The 15,447-nt window shown below is 46.9% G+C and overlaps 1 protein-coding gene across 1 annotated transcript in view; it reads right to left on the bottom strand.

Annotated features, from left to right (window-relative positions):
• CPXM2 (carboxypeptidase X, M14 family member 2) overlaps nucleotides 1–15,447 on the bottom strand; it is a 136,689-nt gene that overhangs the window by 14,792 nt on the left and 106,450 nt on the right. Inside the window, exons 7-10 of the mRNA XM_039237960.1 lie at nucleotides 15,216–15,304; nucleotides 8,529–8,652; nucleotides 6,135–6,331; nucleotides 4,971–5,150 (exon numbers count right to left, since the gene is read on the bottom strand). Of these exons, the coding sequence (XP_039093891.1) occupies nucleotides 4,971–5,150; nucleotides 6,135–6,331; nucleotides 8,529–8,652; nucleotides 15,216–15,304 (590 nt within the window). The remainder of the gene's footprint in view (nucleotides 1–4,970; nucleotides 5,151–6,134; nucleotides 6,332–8,528; nucleotides 8,653–15,215; nucleotides 15,305–15,447) is intronic.

The raw sequence follows: 15,447 nt of genomic DNA, 5'->3' as shown, positions 1-15,447 counted from the left end.
GGGAAGAAACACCTAAAAGAAAATATGACCAAGCCTCCCATTCCGGGGCCGGCAGCCTCCTCCTGTAAAGGACCAGATGGGAAATGCTTTAGGTTCTGAGGGTTTTGTGGTCTCCGTCCCAACCCCTCAACTCTGTCCTTGTAGCTGGAAGCACCAGAGACAATATGCAGATGAACGTGGCTGTGTTCCAATAAAACACCACTTACAAACAAGCCTGGGCAGCAAGTAGCCCACCTACGGGCTATAGTTTGCCGACCTGTGTTCCGTGGAGCCTAGTCTGGTCTGAATCTCACTGCCAATTTACAGAAAACACAAGAGAGTAGGTTACATGACATGGTAAGTATATAGTCAGCAGCACCCAGGCAGTGAGAAAGGCTACAAGATGATTAATCCACTGGGTTATAACGTAGGTGTTACAAGATAAGCAGCGGCATGAACAACAGCAAAATCGAGAGGGTAAAAGACAGCAAGTGAAACAGCAGAAACCTACAGGTTAAAGGGGAGACTTGAAGGACGCAGCATCAATCACTGACTGGATATTTTACAATACTACGAAATAATTTATTTTGATATGGTAATAGTGATCATTTGTGGTTTTCAAAGACACTCTAAGCTTTTAGTGATACTTATTGAAGTATTTGCAAAGGAAATGATACCACACCTGGGATTTGCCCCAGTCACTCTGGAGAGGGGGAGAGAGTGGGTGCAGATGTAGACAGAATGTGAATCTATAGGTGTTGAAGTTGAGATGGGCACATGGGGACCCCTAAAGGTTTCTAATTTTGTATGAATGGCATTTTTTTGTGATAAAAAGTTAAAAGGAAGGAAGTAAAGAAGGGAGAGAGGGAGGGACGGAGGGAGGGAAGGGAACAGAAGACAAAGGAAGAGAAGGAAGAAAAGGGAGTGAGGGAGAGAGGGAGTGGAAGGAAGGAAGGAAGGAAGGAAGGAAGGAAGAAAAGAAAGAAAGAAAGAAAGAAAGAAAGAAAGAAAGAAAGAAAGAAAGAAAGAAAGAACGAACTGACAATATTAGATGCAAAAATTAGCTTGGCATGGTCAAATGCTGATCATGAATCCAATTATTTACCCTAAATTACTGATTCCTATGAAGACAGTCCCAGCAAAAATGAAATCTGATAATGGAAAAGAAATAAACATTGGGAATGGCTTAACTGTGCGGTACAGAAAGTTGATTAAGGAATGAAATTGACTTGATAGGATTCATTAAGTTTTGTTTTTGTTCCTGACCACATCAGGGGCCCTGGATTGGACTAATCACAGAACTTAGCTCAATATGCGCATCATCATTGATCCACCGTGTCCTCTCCTGTATTTTGATATAATAAACACCCGTGAGCCCACCGCCCATGCCCCGAACCAGATCTTATGGACGATTTCTCCATAATATGCAATTCCCTCTGTCCCTTCCTTCTGCTTCCCACTCAGAGGCAGCCACTGTATCCTCAATGATATATAATTCTTATTCTTTCTCTTTTGTTTTACCCTATATGCGTATGCTTAAAATATATATTATGTGGTTTTACTTACTTTTGATCTGTAAAAAGAGGGGGTAGCCATACTAACGGTTGCCTTCTGAGATTTTTAAATCTCAATTCCTGTTTCTAAGACATACCGGTATTGTAGCATAAAGCTATAGCTCACTATTTTCCACTTCTGTATGAAGATCTCATCACCTCCCTGTCCTTGTGATGATGGGCATACAGGTGATTTTCTTTTTTTTTTTTTTTTTCTTTTTTTGCTCTACTGAACAGTGCTGCTTTGAACTTCGTTCTGAAGTTGATCTTGCATCAATCACGAGAAGTGGAACCGTGGAGTCATAGTATATACACATATTCTACTTTACAAGATAATCAAATCATTTTCCTAAGTCAGTGTGCAAATTTATACTCGCACCCATAGCGCATAAGAGATCTACTGGGCCCATGTCCCTCTAATGCTATGCTGCTGTCAGACTTCTTAATGTGCCAACCAGTGAGTGTAAAATATTCTCTTATTTGCATTCCTTAGTACTAGTAAGCCTGAATGTATTTTCATATTTATTAACCATGTTCCCTCTCCCACAAATTGCCTCTTCATATCTTTTGCCCATTTTTCTATTGAGTAGTTTCTATTTTTCTCATTTGTTATTCTTTATGTCTCTTAAATTTTTAATTCTTTTCCGATTACCTAATTTGCAAATAATTTCTCTCAGTTTTTAGCTTCCCTCTTATAGTTTCTAAATTTTTGATGAGCAAGCTTTCCTATTTCGATGTAGTTAAGTTTATTAATCTTTTATTTTATGATTAATGTCATTTGGAAGAGCCTTCTTCACCCTGAAACTAGCTATCTACATTACAAAGTTTCACTAAGAGATTTTACCGAGAGTGATTATTAAATCTCATCAAATGATTCTTTCTGCAGACAAATCACTTCACATTTTTTTTCTCATTTTTTTCTATCATTTCATTGATTCTGCTCTTAGTTTTTGATCACAATCTTTATCCATTTTGGGGGGTTCCCTCTGTTATTTGTTTGCTAGTTTCTTTAGCTAGTTTTAGCCTCTCTTCTTTGGAATAGAATCATGAAAAGATAGAAAATTCCAAAACACACCAGAGCATTTTACAGCTCTCCACAAATTTTGATATGTAATATTTTCATTATCGCTGTGTTCTAATTATTTTTTAGTTGCTAGTATAATCTTTTTCTTTGACCCATTATTTAGAAGCTTCGTTTTAAGTTTCTAAGTACATGGTGATATTTTCATTAACCTTGTTACTGTCTTCTAGTTGAACTACATGGTGGTGAGAGCATCATGGTCTGACTTCTATTCTCTGAAACTGGTTGAGATTTCCTTTCAGCCCAGAGTGTCATCCATTTTTGAAAATGCTCCAGGGATTATTCAGAATATGCATTCTCTAACTTGTGGTTGCAGAATTCTTTCCGATTTCTATGTTAAGTCTGTTGACTGCAATTCAAGTCTTTACTTTGCTGCCTTCTTCTCTAACGTAGCCACAATGGAGAAACGTGTTAGTGGTGGCAGATCTATGTAATTCTCCCTATGTTTCTAAAAACCAACAAGCTCAAAAAGCTAAATTCTAGTCTTAAAGCAAAGACTGACATCCCAGGAGTTTCTATGACTGTGCTGAAATTGTTCCTTTATCTCTCATGGCCTCAGGGCCAAGGACGCTGGCAACCATATTCCAATTCTGGTCCAAGACTTCCCAAATTATAACATCCTTTGAATTTCCAGCTTTACCAGAGGTCATTAGTACACTGAGGCGGGGGAAGAGGTGGGGGAGAAGATGGTGTAGGATGGAATGAGGAAATAGGAGAGAGAATGCAGAAGACTCAGGGGCCCGGCATCCTTTGCCTCCACTCAGCTGCCCCTGGGCATCCGATTTCCACCACAGGGCATTGCCACTGTCTGTCTACATTGCTTAACTGGTTGTTTCTTGAGGGCCTGAATAACATGGTCCCACGCATCCCTACGTGAGGCAGTCAGTCATGCTGGCCTCCCTCCACTGAGTGGTACCCGCACAGCCCGTGGGCTGGAGCCCCGAGACAGAGCAGGGGAGCTGCCTTCTATTCATTCATCATTTCCCCTTGGATTCCTCAGGAAGAGAAGCCAGTTCTTTGCATTATTATTTTTTTACCTTACAATGTGCTGCCTAAAACATAGCATTTTCCAGCCTTCCTCACAGTGGGTTGATAGCATGCTTTGACTAAATTCTGGCCAATGAGCTCGGGGGCACCTAGGTGGCTCAGTCGGTTAAGTGTCTAACTTTGGCTCAGGTCATGATCTCATGTCCATGGTTGGAGTCCCACGTTGGGCTCTGTGCTGACAGCTCAGAGCCTGGAGCCTGCTTCAGATTCTGTGTCTCCCTTTCTCTCTGCCCCTCCCCTGCTCGCTCTCCGTTTCTGTCTCTCAAAATAAAAAAAAATAAAATAAAAAATAAATTCTGGTCAATGAGCTCGAAACATAAGTATTATGTAGAAATTCTGGGAACGCCTCTTAAAATTAATTGAATAGTCTGAAAGGAGGACCTTTATTGTTTTTTCTTCCTAAGTCTTTCTCCCCTCTTCCTTCACAGACCAGGTGCCATCTTGGATTATGATCTTGAGAATGAAAGTCACATGGCTAACAGGGTGGAGAGAAAAAGAGAGGAGACCTTGGTCCCTGATGATCAGGGGGCTTCTGCTGGGCTGGGCTTCTGTCATGTGCCTTTAGGGTCTTTCTATGTGAAAAACCAACAGCCAAAAAAAAAACAAACCCAAAAAACCCAAAACATCTACCTCATTAAGCTATTGTCATCTTGGTTTTTCGGTTGTTCCCAGTGAACCTACCCCTAGCTCAAATGAGCAATCGAGGCAGACCTCTTGAAGGACACACACGATCAGAGGTCACGGTTAGAGAGGTAGATCACTATGGGCAGGGGAGGCAATGAAAGGCATGTGAAATTTAGTGAAAATTCTTTCTTCTACAGCATGCTCTTTGTGAAAGATGCCCTGAAAATTCGAGGGATGCCTTTCTCATTCAATGCACTTTTCCTTCCTAAGAAGCATGACGTGGAATAATCCATGAGGACTTATCAAAATGAAAATGAGGCATCTCATGCAATCCGGAAGGACTGAAGCCAATTTCAAAGCAATTCCACAGCACTGCCAAAGCTCAGTGCAACAAGGATAGTGGGGAACACACACAATTCAGGGGAAGGGTTTTGGGCGCTCTTTGGTGTTGGTGAAGCCCTGTGTGGTTGTAAAGAAACAGAATTCACTGATTTCTCCTTCATGAAGAGCGGCCGCGAATACCAACTTTGAAGGTAGTTCTTATCTAACACATTTGCCCACTTTTGGAGAGAATGTGACAGGAAAATTGGGTTTTATCTTATTCTTAAATGTCAGATCCTCCACAGATACCAGTGGGTGTTCACTTTGGCCCTCCTCTGCTCTGTGCGAGGGGTAGGTTTACTCACCGTGGCATTTTCTGACAGAAACCACTCAGGGATTGCAATATAGTGATTGGGAGCTTTCCTCTGGAGGTTCTGTCGGTCCTCTGCCTCCCAGAGCAGCGTGTTTAGGTCAGGAAAGTTGTTGTTGATGTCAATGCCATCGTGGGTCCAGCGTCCCAGGGACCAGCCGCCCAGCTCCGAGCCCTGGGAGACAATTCCGAATGTGAGGGACCCGCAGGCTTCTGGACTCTTCTTACACAAGATGTCTCTATCTCCATGTCCACCATCCATACCCATCTAGGTGTGTCTCTAAGCCTCTACACACTCTCTGGCCCAAAGATGGCGCCCAGAAGGGAATACTGAAGCATCTTCTATTACTACTTGGTAGGCGGTGGGCAATACTGCCAAATCCCTCCAAGGGGGGATGGAGGGCATCACCCCTGCCACATGGTCGTGCTCAAGAATTATTACGTCCCTTCTTCCCGCTTCCCTCCTATAAAAGCTTCTAGAATGGTCAGATGAGGAACTCTGAGTAGCAATGACTCTAAGAGTCTGGCGTTGCAAAATCAACCACCACCACCGTGTTAATGGATTCTCTCTGCTGTGCCCACGACTCTGGATAGCAAACCCTTAACCAACTGGCCTTGGCAAATCTGGCATTGAAAATCTGTCACCAACTCTGTACTGATAAACACCACCAAAATTCTGTATTGTAAACTTGCATGTGACAGGTTCCAAGTATAGTTTTCCATTTCACTCCCAGATACTATGAACAATACTCCACATATAATCCTATACATACATATAGTCTGTGACCTACACACATTCTACGTCATAATTAGAGCATGAGACATAAACAACAGATCAGAATAATACAAACAACCTTTCTCGGAGCACAGGCAATAATGGAAGTGAGGGCCCGCCTCGATTATGTGCTCGGTCCATGTTCGGTATTATTTTTATTCTAGTCTGCTGTTATTATTGAAAACGTAACAAGTATCACTCTTTAGGTTCACTTTTTCCACTCGTGGGCATGTCTCCGATCCCCACGATTCTCAATTCCTGCTCTGCATCTTTCACAAACCCTCCGGGTTTCTCTGGCTCAGCAGAGACGCTCAAAGGAAAGCTGACGATGTGTTAAGTGAGATCCCTCACTGCTGCCCTGGGCAAGCGGGGCGGCACCATTACCCCTTCATAGGCCTTCTCGTAGCCATCGGGGTTGAGGGAAGGGAGGATGTGGATCCGGGTCTCCTCCACCAGGTGGACGATGCGTGGGTTCCGGGCCAAGTACTCCTGACACAGGAATTGCATCAGCAGTAGCGTCAGCTCACGGCCCAGCACCTCGTTGCCGTGGGCACCCGCGATGTAGTGGAACTCTGGCTCACCTTTACTCCAAGATGGGAAAAAAAACACAGGCTCATGTGGATGCTTCTAGCAAAACAGGCCTTACCATTCAGGGTAAAAACAAACAAAAAAGTGCCTGACAATTATAAACTTACAATTTTACCGTGTCTCTTTTTACAAATAGCCCCCCTCCAAATTATATCAGTACAATATTTTTTTAAAGTCTCAAATAGTCAGGTGTACAAGACAATGTGTAGAAAATCATGGATGATACCAGCCGCCGAGGAAGAGGGTTTATTCTTATTTAGCAAGAATAGATAAAGTAACACAGTGCTTAAAGTTGAAAATTTACCCGAGGGATACAGAAGTGCTGATGCATAGGGGCACATGTACCCCAATGTTCATAGCAGCACTTTCAACAATAGCCAAATCATGGAAAGAGCCTATGTGTCCATCAACTAATGAATGGATCAAGAAGATGTGGTCAATATACACAATGGAATACTACATGGCAATGAGAAAGAATGAAATTTGGCCATTTGTAGCAACATGGATGGAACTCGAGGGTGTTATGCTGAGCGAAATAAGTCAGGCAGGAAAGGACGGATACCATATGTTTTCACTCATATGTGGAATAGGAGAAACTTAACAGAGGACCATGGGGGAGGGGAAGGGGAAAAACAGTTAAGGAGAGGGAGGGAGGCAAACCATAAGAGACTCTTAAATATTGAGAACAAACTGAGGGTTGATGGGGGAGGGGGAGAGTGGAAGAGCGGTCATGGGCGTGGAGGAGGGCACTTGTGATGAGCACTGGGTGTTATATGGAAACCAATTTGACAATAAACAATAGTAAAAATAAACATTAAAAAAGAGTAAAAAAATTTACAAATTAAACACAAGCTGTAGCAATTATTTTTCTCTTTTGGGAGGTAATCATTCTTCTTAGAAGATGTTCCTATTAACTCTTATAAAGACACAAAAATGAGGGGCACCTAAGTGGCTCAGTCAGTTAAGCGTCTGACTTTGGCTCAGGTCATGATCTCACAGTTTATGAGTTCGAGCCTTGCGTCAGACTCTGTGCACACAGCTCAGAGCCTGGAGACTGCTTCCAATTCTGTGTATCCCTCTCTCTCTGTCCCTCCCCTGCTCATGATCTGTCTTTCTCTGTCTCTCAAAAATAAATAAATGTTAAAAGAATTAAAAAACAAGACACAAAGATGAATGAATAGAAGCAGAAAACAGTTCAGCAGAGCCAATCAGCACTGACACAATTTTGTAAGGGGGTTGCCTTTGAGTTTTTCCCTTTTAACAGCTCAGCTTTTCTAGTGCTGTAGTTATCAGTGCCAGGCAGGGGCTGACAATATTCCTTCTCTTACTGGCAAAGCTACTGCTTTTGAGGAAATGCGATTTTACCTGCAGATACAGCCCTCACCCTTTCAAAGAAGCTTCTAGGAGGAACTTCTTTAATGGTTTTTTGGTTTTTTTTTTAAATTTCTAGGAGAGAGAGAGAGACAGTGTGAGCCTGGGAGGGTCAGAGAGAGAGGGAGACACAGACTCTGAAACAGGCTCCAGGCTCTGAGCTGGCAGTCAGCACAGAGCCCAACGCGGGGCTCGAACCCACGAACCGCGAGATCATGACCTAAGCGAAAGTCGGACGCTTAACTGACTAAGCCACCCAGGCGCCCCGAGGAACTTCTGAAATAATGATGAGTTTGGAGATGAAGCAGACAGGTCTCAGACTTAAATATCAGATTTACGCAAAAGAAAACCCAGAGAAATCTCTCTGACCCAGAGGAGAATCCGGGCTCCGGCAATGGCTGAAAATAGGAAATGTTTGAAAACAGAATAGAAATTAAAAAAGAAACTTAGGGGACCTCCTCTAACTTGAGCCCTTAATGACCCAGGAGTCCAGAATTTTCTTCGATAAAAGGATTCTGTCCTGTCTCTGGCCACTTTTTTTCTTTGGTTCGTGTGACGGGCCTCAGAGCTGGAGAACAGAATTAAGTGTGGTTCCTCTGGAGGAAAGAAAGGTTTCTGTAGCTTAGATGAGCCGACAGCCCCTATCACAAGATAAGATGTTCACAGAACCGAAATGTGCGGAATCTGTCTATGGGAGGGCAGTGTGTGGACAGCTCCTGGCCTATTTCATGAATATTCTCACAGAGGTGAACATTTCCTGGCCCTTGAAGAAGGCACCAGACAGGGAGGGACAGGTGCATCATGGAGGGGCCACCTCACCGACTTCATGCTCCCCGGGGTGGTCGGAGATCTCCACGGCGTACAGCTTCAGGCCCTGGTGGCTCTTGCCAATGTTGTAAATTCTGGTGATGTTGGGGCACATTTCGTTCACAACCTTCATCAACTGAAAAGCAAAACGGAGTCAAGGCTCTGAGCAATGATGCTGCGCATTAAAGGCGGGGGCCTCCCAAGGCGGCTGCCTGCTGTTCCCCTCCCACGGCCCCCCCGTGTGCCCTCCCCCTCCCCCAACACCAGCGCCATCCCCTCTGTCTGGAACGTTCTCCTGGGGTGGTGAATCACCTCCCGTGGCTATCATATTACCATTTTTACTGTGGTTTCCTGTGTTCCTGTTGTCTCCCAACTAGACTATAGATCCTTTAAGGGACACACTGCGCCTTGTATCTCTGCAGAACGGAGGGTGGTCATTTGATGATCCAGTTTACTGGTGCTGAATAAAGGGGTGCAGGGAAGCCATGATAATGGGGGTCATGTGGTTACAAGGGGGAGGAAAGCAGGTCTTGACACGAAAGTGCAAGGAAGCGAAATAGGTAGGTGTTATCTCCTGGATTTGACTTTTTAAACTATTTTTTTAAAGTTTTAATTTTATTTGAGAGAGCGAGCATGTGTGAGCAGGGGACAGGGACAGAGAGAGAGAGAGAGAGAGAGAGAGAATCCCAAGCAGACCCCACGCTCAACATAGGGCCCAATGCAGGGCTCAATCCTACAACCCTCTTATCATGACCTGAGCCGAAATCAAGAGTCGGACGCTCAACAGACTGAGCCCCCCAGGCACCCCTGAATTTTACTTTTAAAGTCAAGCTTGTTAGATGGACAGCCTTGGCGTGAGGGGGTGAGACATGGTGCCAAAGGAGGTCAGGAGGGCTCATCTGCTTGTCAGAGGAGCACAGGCTGCCCTTGCGAGAAAGGGGATGCTGACTATAAGGGACTGCTGTCCGCAACAGGGCCAGAGCAGAAACGCACCATCAGTGGAGAAGCAGCATGCAAGGGACCCAGGGCTTCTACACCCGTCACCATGAGGGCCACATACACTGTGCAGGGCTGAAGGGGAGCCACGTGAGTAGTGCCACGTCTTCCCCAGAGACATGGTAATAGTATCGCTAATAATGTCAACAACTGCATTCATCACACATTCTATTTCTTCACTGAGCTTCACAGTCACAACCACCAGGGGAAGTAGGTAAGGTAGAGATGACTGTCCCCATTCTACAGACATGGAGACTGAGGCTCAGGGAGACACGGAGTGATTTGCCCAGGGTCACCCAGCTGGTGCCGAGTGTGGCCAGGGCTTTGGACTCCGAGGGCTCTTCTCTGTCCTTGAAGGCGCAGCAAAGTGATTGACACCAGCACCTCTCTGCTGCCCGTTTCGTCAGCAGCACACCACAATCATCCTGAAGACGGCCACGGCCCAGCCACCATCTGATCCGGGGCCGCCCGTACCAGTCCCTGCCGACCATAGTCATCCTCACCCACCAGCATCAACCTTACAAACCCCGATCAGCCCGTGATCCACTGCCTTGGTTCAGATCAATGACTATTTCTGCAGACACAGCCCCTTGGGTCATCCTTGACTAGGCAGCACATGCAGCCATCCAGCACAGAGCCGGGCTGTCCTTCAGAGCCTACCCTCCTCCCCCATCCAATCAGCCGCAGGAGTGATGCACCACCTGTGTTAGAGACCATGACCTTGACATTGGAGAAGAAGAAACTCCACCTTCCGCTGAACGCACACTTAGCCATGGAGATGTCGCTCAGGAGGGTATGGCCTCAGCCACAACTCACGAGTCACCTCTTCACACCCCACCCATCACAGTGTTTTCCTACCAGCCACACCCCCTCCTTGTGCTGTGGTGTCATGGGCACCCCTTCTACACATGGCAAAGAGGACACAGGCATGTAAGAAATCTCCTTTATGAAGGTACCTTACAATCCCCTCTGTATGGAGAGAAATTCTCTCTGAGATGCCAGGAAGGTTCCTCCAGTGGCCACAAGCCCCGTTAAAGACCTGGCCGGGAACCCACCTTGCTTATTCCTGAAAAGAGTAAAAAATGTTTTAATGGAGTTGGAGTCGTGATTTTTTTTTTTTTTGAGAGAGGGCACAAGTGAGAGAGGGGCAGAGAGAGAGAAGCAGAGCTCATCCAATGTGGGGCTCGAACTCACGAACCATGAGACCATGACCTGAGCCAAAGTCAGATGCTCAACCAACTGAGCCCCCCAGGCGCCTGGAGTCTTGATGGCTAATGTGACGGAAAGGACTAGGATTTCTTCCTGACCTCAGAGCATGCATTCTTAGAAGGGATGACGTCACGCCCACCCCAGGAGCTGAAACCTGGGTATCAGGAGCTGAAAGTCCTTCCGCATCATGATTTTTGGGGCCCTCCAGAGCTCAGCCAACCCCACAAAATCTTACTCATCAGTATTTAATGTAATGGGCTGGAGGGTCCTTGAGTAAGTGTCTAAAGGGCCTCCCAGGGTGGGGGTGATAATGAAACCAGGTTAAGAATGATACTTAGAGGGCGCCTGGCTTTGCAGGGTCCTAGCTCCATCAAGACGCTCTTTCTTCACCCCCGAGATGGGAATACCCTTTGCCAACCTTGTTATCTACTGAATCCTAGGTTCTGCTGCTTCCCTCCCCTGCAGGAAACAGAACTTGAGGCCCCTCCTCCAGAAATTCAGTTTCCAGCAATATACAAGAAAGGGCTTCTGCTTAAAGGAAGGTACAGTGACAGGCACGGTGGCACTTGCCGTGGTGGTGCTTCAGCCTTTCCCCGGGGGGCACAAAGCGGGGAGACGTCCAAGCGCTCCAGGCCAGGAAGGCTGAGTGTGCTGTATCCACTCATCCACTCCCTGGGAATGTTCTGCACCAGCATGATCACAACTATGAGGACACCACAGAAAATGGCCTGTGATCCAATATTCACCGAGGAAAGCAGGGCAAAATTATAACCATCCTCTGATCAAAATCGTATGAGTTCTGTGAGCACAGAAATTGAAGCCCTGGACGGGAAGCGAGGGTGGGGGGGAGGGGGGACATGCAAATGTCTGATTCTGTAGGGTGGTGGGCCCAAGGAGGACTGACCTTTAGCCCTGGGTTTGCATTTGATGTTCATGTAAAATGGTTCCTCCAAAAAATGAAAATGTTTTTTAAAAGGGCGGGGGGAGAAGAGGAAAAGTTCTCTTCCAGCAGCTTTCTTCATCTGCCTGAGAAACAGACAACTGCATCTGGTCCTGGGGGGGGAAGGAACCCCAGAGGGAGGGGGAGGGGCAGGAGGGCGGTAGGAGGCATCCCAGGGGTGAGGAAGTGGGCTCTTCCGGATCTGCAGGCTGGACGCCCTCCCCTAGCTTCCTGCCACCATCACCCACCCCCAGGGCAGGCTCGGCCGCTGCCCCACAGCCCGGCGCCCCTGACCCACCTTCGCTGGCCTGGAAGTCAATGCCACTAGCTGGCCGCCTTCCCCCCGTGTCTGCATCGCAGCCCCCTTACGGCCAGCCTCCCCAAACTTCCTCAGCGTCGAGACCTGACTGCACCGCATCCAAAACCAAAGTCAAATCATGAACCTTCTCCTCCAAACCACTGACTTTCTCCCTTTGTGGATGGTACGCCACCCTCTTCGGAGGCAGGCCAGATCCCCCGATCCCCCAACTCGTTCCAACAGGGGACCCAGGACTAGCCAGTCCTCCTCAGGGATGCCTCTCTCTCATCCTTCGTCAGCCCCAGTGGCCTCTCTCCTGGGGACTGTGGCCGTCCCTGCCAGTCCAGTCCCCACAAGACTTCCAGGCGAATCTCTCTGAAATGCTACTCTGCCATGTAGAAACCTCTAATTCTCAGACCCGGTACAAAAGCTTCTCCGAGAGGCTGTTCTAGAAACATGCCATTCGCTCCTACCTCCATACCGTTGCTCATGCTGCCTGGGGTGCCCTCTCTTCTGTCTTCACCTGCCCAGGGCTGGCCCATGAGCTCGGGTGAGAGCCGACCCCATCTGCAACCAAAGCCCTTTCCAACCAGGCCAATCGGGCCAGTCACTGCTCCCTCCTATTCCCTAAATATCTCCCCTGGAAAGATCTCCAATGTACATATTTATTTAGTGCACGCTATGAGTTTATGACAGAGTGGCAGGGTTTCTGTCCTCATGGTCCCCAATGAAGGAGCCGCATACAAAGAGGTAACTCAGCAATTAGGAACCATGGCTCGTGCCGGAAAGGGGGTAGCATTCCTGGAGGGGTGAGGTCACTCGGCCTCATGACACCAGGGATGTGCAACCTGCTCTCTGCCCTCCGCCTCCCTCCGCATCCCACCCACCGAGGCTCCCACTGGGGGAGCACAGCGCCTCATAAGTCAGTGCTCCAGAAATATTTCCTGCACACATTCGCGGCATTTTCCTCTCCCAATGCAATATGTTTTTCTATTTTCTCTTCCTGCTCCACTGCTATTTCTCATTTGTTGTTGTTGTTGTTTATTGGAAATGTCGCTCTCAATACTAGGATAAACTAACATTTTTTTCTGAAGTCGAGAGATTTCTATAGTAACCTAGCAGACTTCATACGGGGAATTGCTAAAAATGCTGGCTTCTTTTTCATCCCCAGGAGCCAAGAACCCAAATGGCAAATCACTTCCGGCTGGAACACTCTTCAGGACTGATAGATGCTCCCCTGAACAGTTTCCAGTGGAGGGCTGCAGGGCCCCAGGGCCGCCCAGCACTGCCGGCAGGGGCTGCACTGGCCACTCCAAGGCCCCTCTTGGCTCCGCATCACCACGTGACAGTGAGCAGGATCGCCCGGGGTAACGAAGCACCCTCCACTCGTTCTATTTTTCTGGAAGGACCTCGATTTTCCACACAGAACAACTATTTAAAGACATCAGCTCCCCAGACTCTCTGTGCAACAGCTCATTTTAAACGCACTCAGATTCATTGCTCTTGACATTAATCGCACCAACTGAGTTGGTATTTGCCTAGCTTCTGGGCTTGCAAAGATGTCCCAAGACGTGCAGCGAGCAAAGCCGCATGAACACACGAGTGCTCCGTAGAATGGAAAGGGGCCAGAGTTCCACAGACGCCAGAGGATGCAGTGCAGCAGGGCTGATGCACAGACCTCAAGTTCAAACACATTAGCCTGATTTCTGAAGAACAAGACAGCGAGACACTTTTTTTTTTTTTAGCATGTCCCACCTCTATCTGTGCTGACAGGTGTCTGGAAACTTTGTGAGTGTCTCAAAGTAAATGACATTAAGCCGAGCTGGGTTTGTGGGTTCCCTGGGGGGAGGCGGAGAGCCGTCTCAGCTCCGCCTAAGTGCTCTGACCTCAGGAACGCCTCCACTTGTACTGGGTGGCTGGCTCCTTGTCTCAGTGCCCAGGGGCCCTTGCTCTGAGCCTTGCTGATTTGCCCTTGGTGAATCCTTGTTCTGGAAACATATTCATGAGGATCTCTGACCATTCAGTCTCTGCAAACAGATTCTTAAGTATCCAAGGGTTTCTCATTTGTCAGCACTCCCTGGGGACAGGGGTTGAACAGGTTTCATAGGCAAAGCACTCGGCACGTGGACAGCTCTCGTGGCCTGTCCTCATCAGCAATTGGTCCCTTCTCCCTTCCAGGCACAGTATGCAAATACTGTCCCCAGCTCAGAATTACTTGGTTTCTGTAGCTAATTCTGGGGACAATGTCAGCTGGCACTGACTTTAGCCACTAAGGGTACAAAAGTACTAAGAGCTATAAAGGTACCAACCCATACGTAGTTCCAAGCCTGGTGGCACATTAGAAACGCAAGGAGGGCTTTGAAAAATTTAGACCTCCAGGTCCTTCTCTGAAGGATTCAGCTTTAAAATGTAGCCCAAGGTAGGGTTCAGGTATAGGTATTTTTCCAAACTTCCCCACGTGATTCTGTTATACAACCAAAATGGAGAATCAGAGTCTGAATAGCGAGTGGTAGTGTTATATATTTTCCTTGGTAACGGGGTTTCCCCATCGGTAAGGGAAGGATAACAGACCCTGCCCTCCTGGGGTGGTCACGAGGGCTGACCATGTCAATGCAGGTAAATTGCTAATGTAGTAAGTTAATGTAGGTCCTGCAATTACTATTATCAGTGTATTCTACATCCTTTTTCTTCTTCAACTCTGCCCATGACTAACATCCACGAATCAGTGTTATCACTTAAACACACAGTGAGTCTTTTTTTTAATTTGAGAGAGAGAGAGAGTGTGTGTGAGAGTGAGCATCGAGCAGAGGAGAGAGGCAGGGGGAGAGGGAGACAGAATCCCAAGCAGGCTCCACACCCAACATGAAGCCCAAAGCAGGGCTTGATCCCATGACCAGAATCATGACCTGAGCCAAAATCAAGAGTCAGATGCTCAACTGACTGAGGCCCCCAGATGCCCCAAACACACCGTGATTCTTAAGAACTACTGTATTAAATCAGAAAAGTCTGGCTTCAAATTCTGTTTCAACCATTTGCTGGAGAAGGAGGCTTCCTCTGGTCACTGTAACCCCAACAAAGGCATCCTCAGCCTAGAAACTATAAGCATGTAGCTTGGCGCCCATCCTGAATACATCATCTTAATTTCTAGAAGGAAACACAAACACACACACACACACACACACACACACACACACACACACACAACTATGTTTCCTGGGCATATGACATAACACTCTTTGAGAAATCTGGATCTTACCTGGCGCATTTCCTTATAGTTGTGGTGCTTAAAATCAAGGGCGTCGGTGGTAGTCATTTCATTCCGCCGGTGATAATAGTTATTTGGATCTAGGGACAGAAATATGGTTTTACATTCACTCACATCATTCTTTTCCTTGTGGTGGTTCCGTTAGTTACCTGATTTGTGTGGAGACACAGCCCAACCTCTAGCTTCATAACATATGCACAGAGGTAAGAGAGCCAACTTGGGA

Source organism: Hyaena hyaena, unplaced genomic scaffold, assembly GCF_003009895.1.
Source record: "Hyaena hyaena isolate Hyena2069 unplaced genomic scaffold, ASM300989v1 scaffold_129, whole genome shotgun sequence".
NCBI lineage: Eukaryota > Metazoa > Chordata > Mammalia > Carnivora > Hyaenidae > Hyaena > Hyaena hyaena.
Note: the sequence above shows the minus strand (reverse complement) of the source record. Positions and strands in the feature narration are given on the sequence as shown.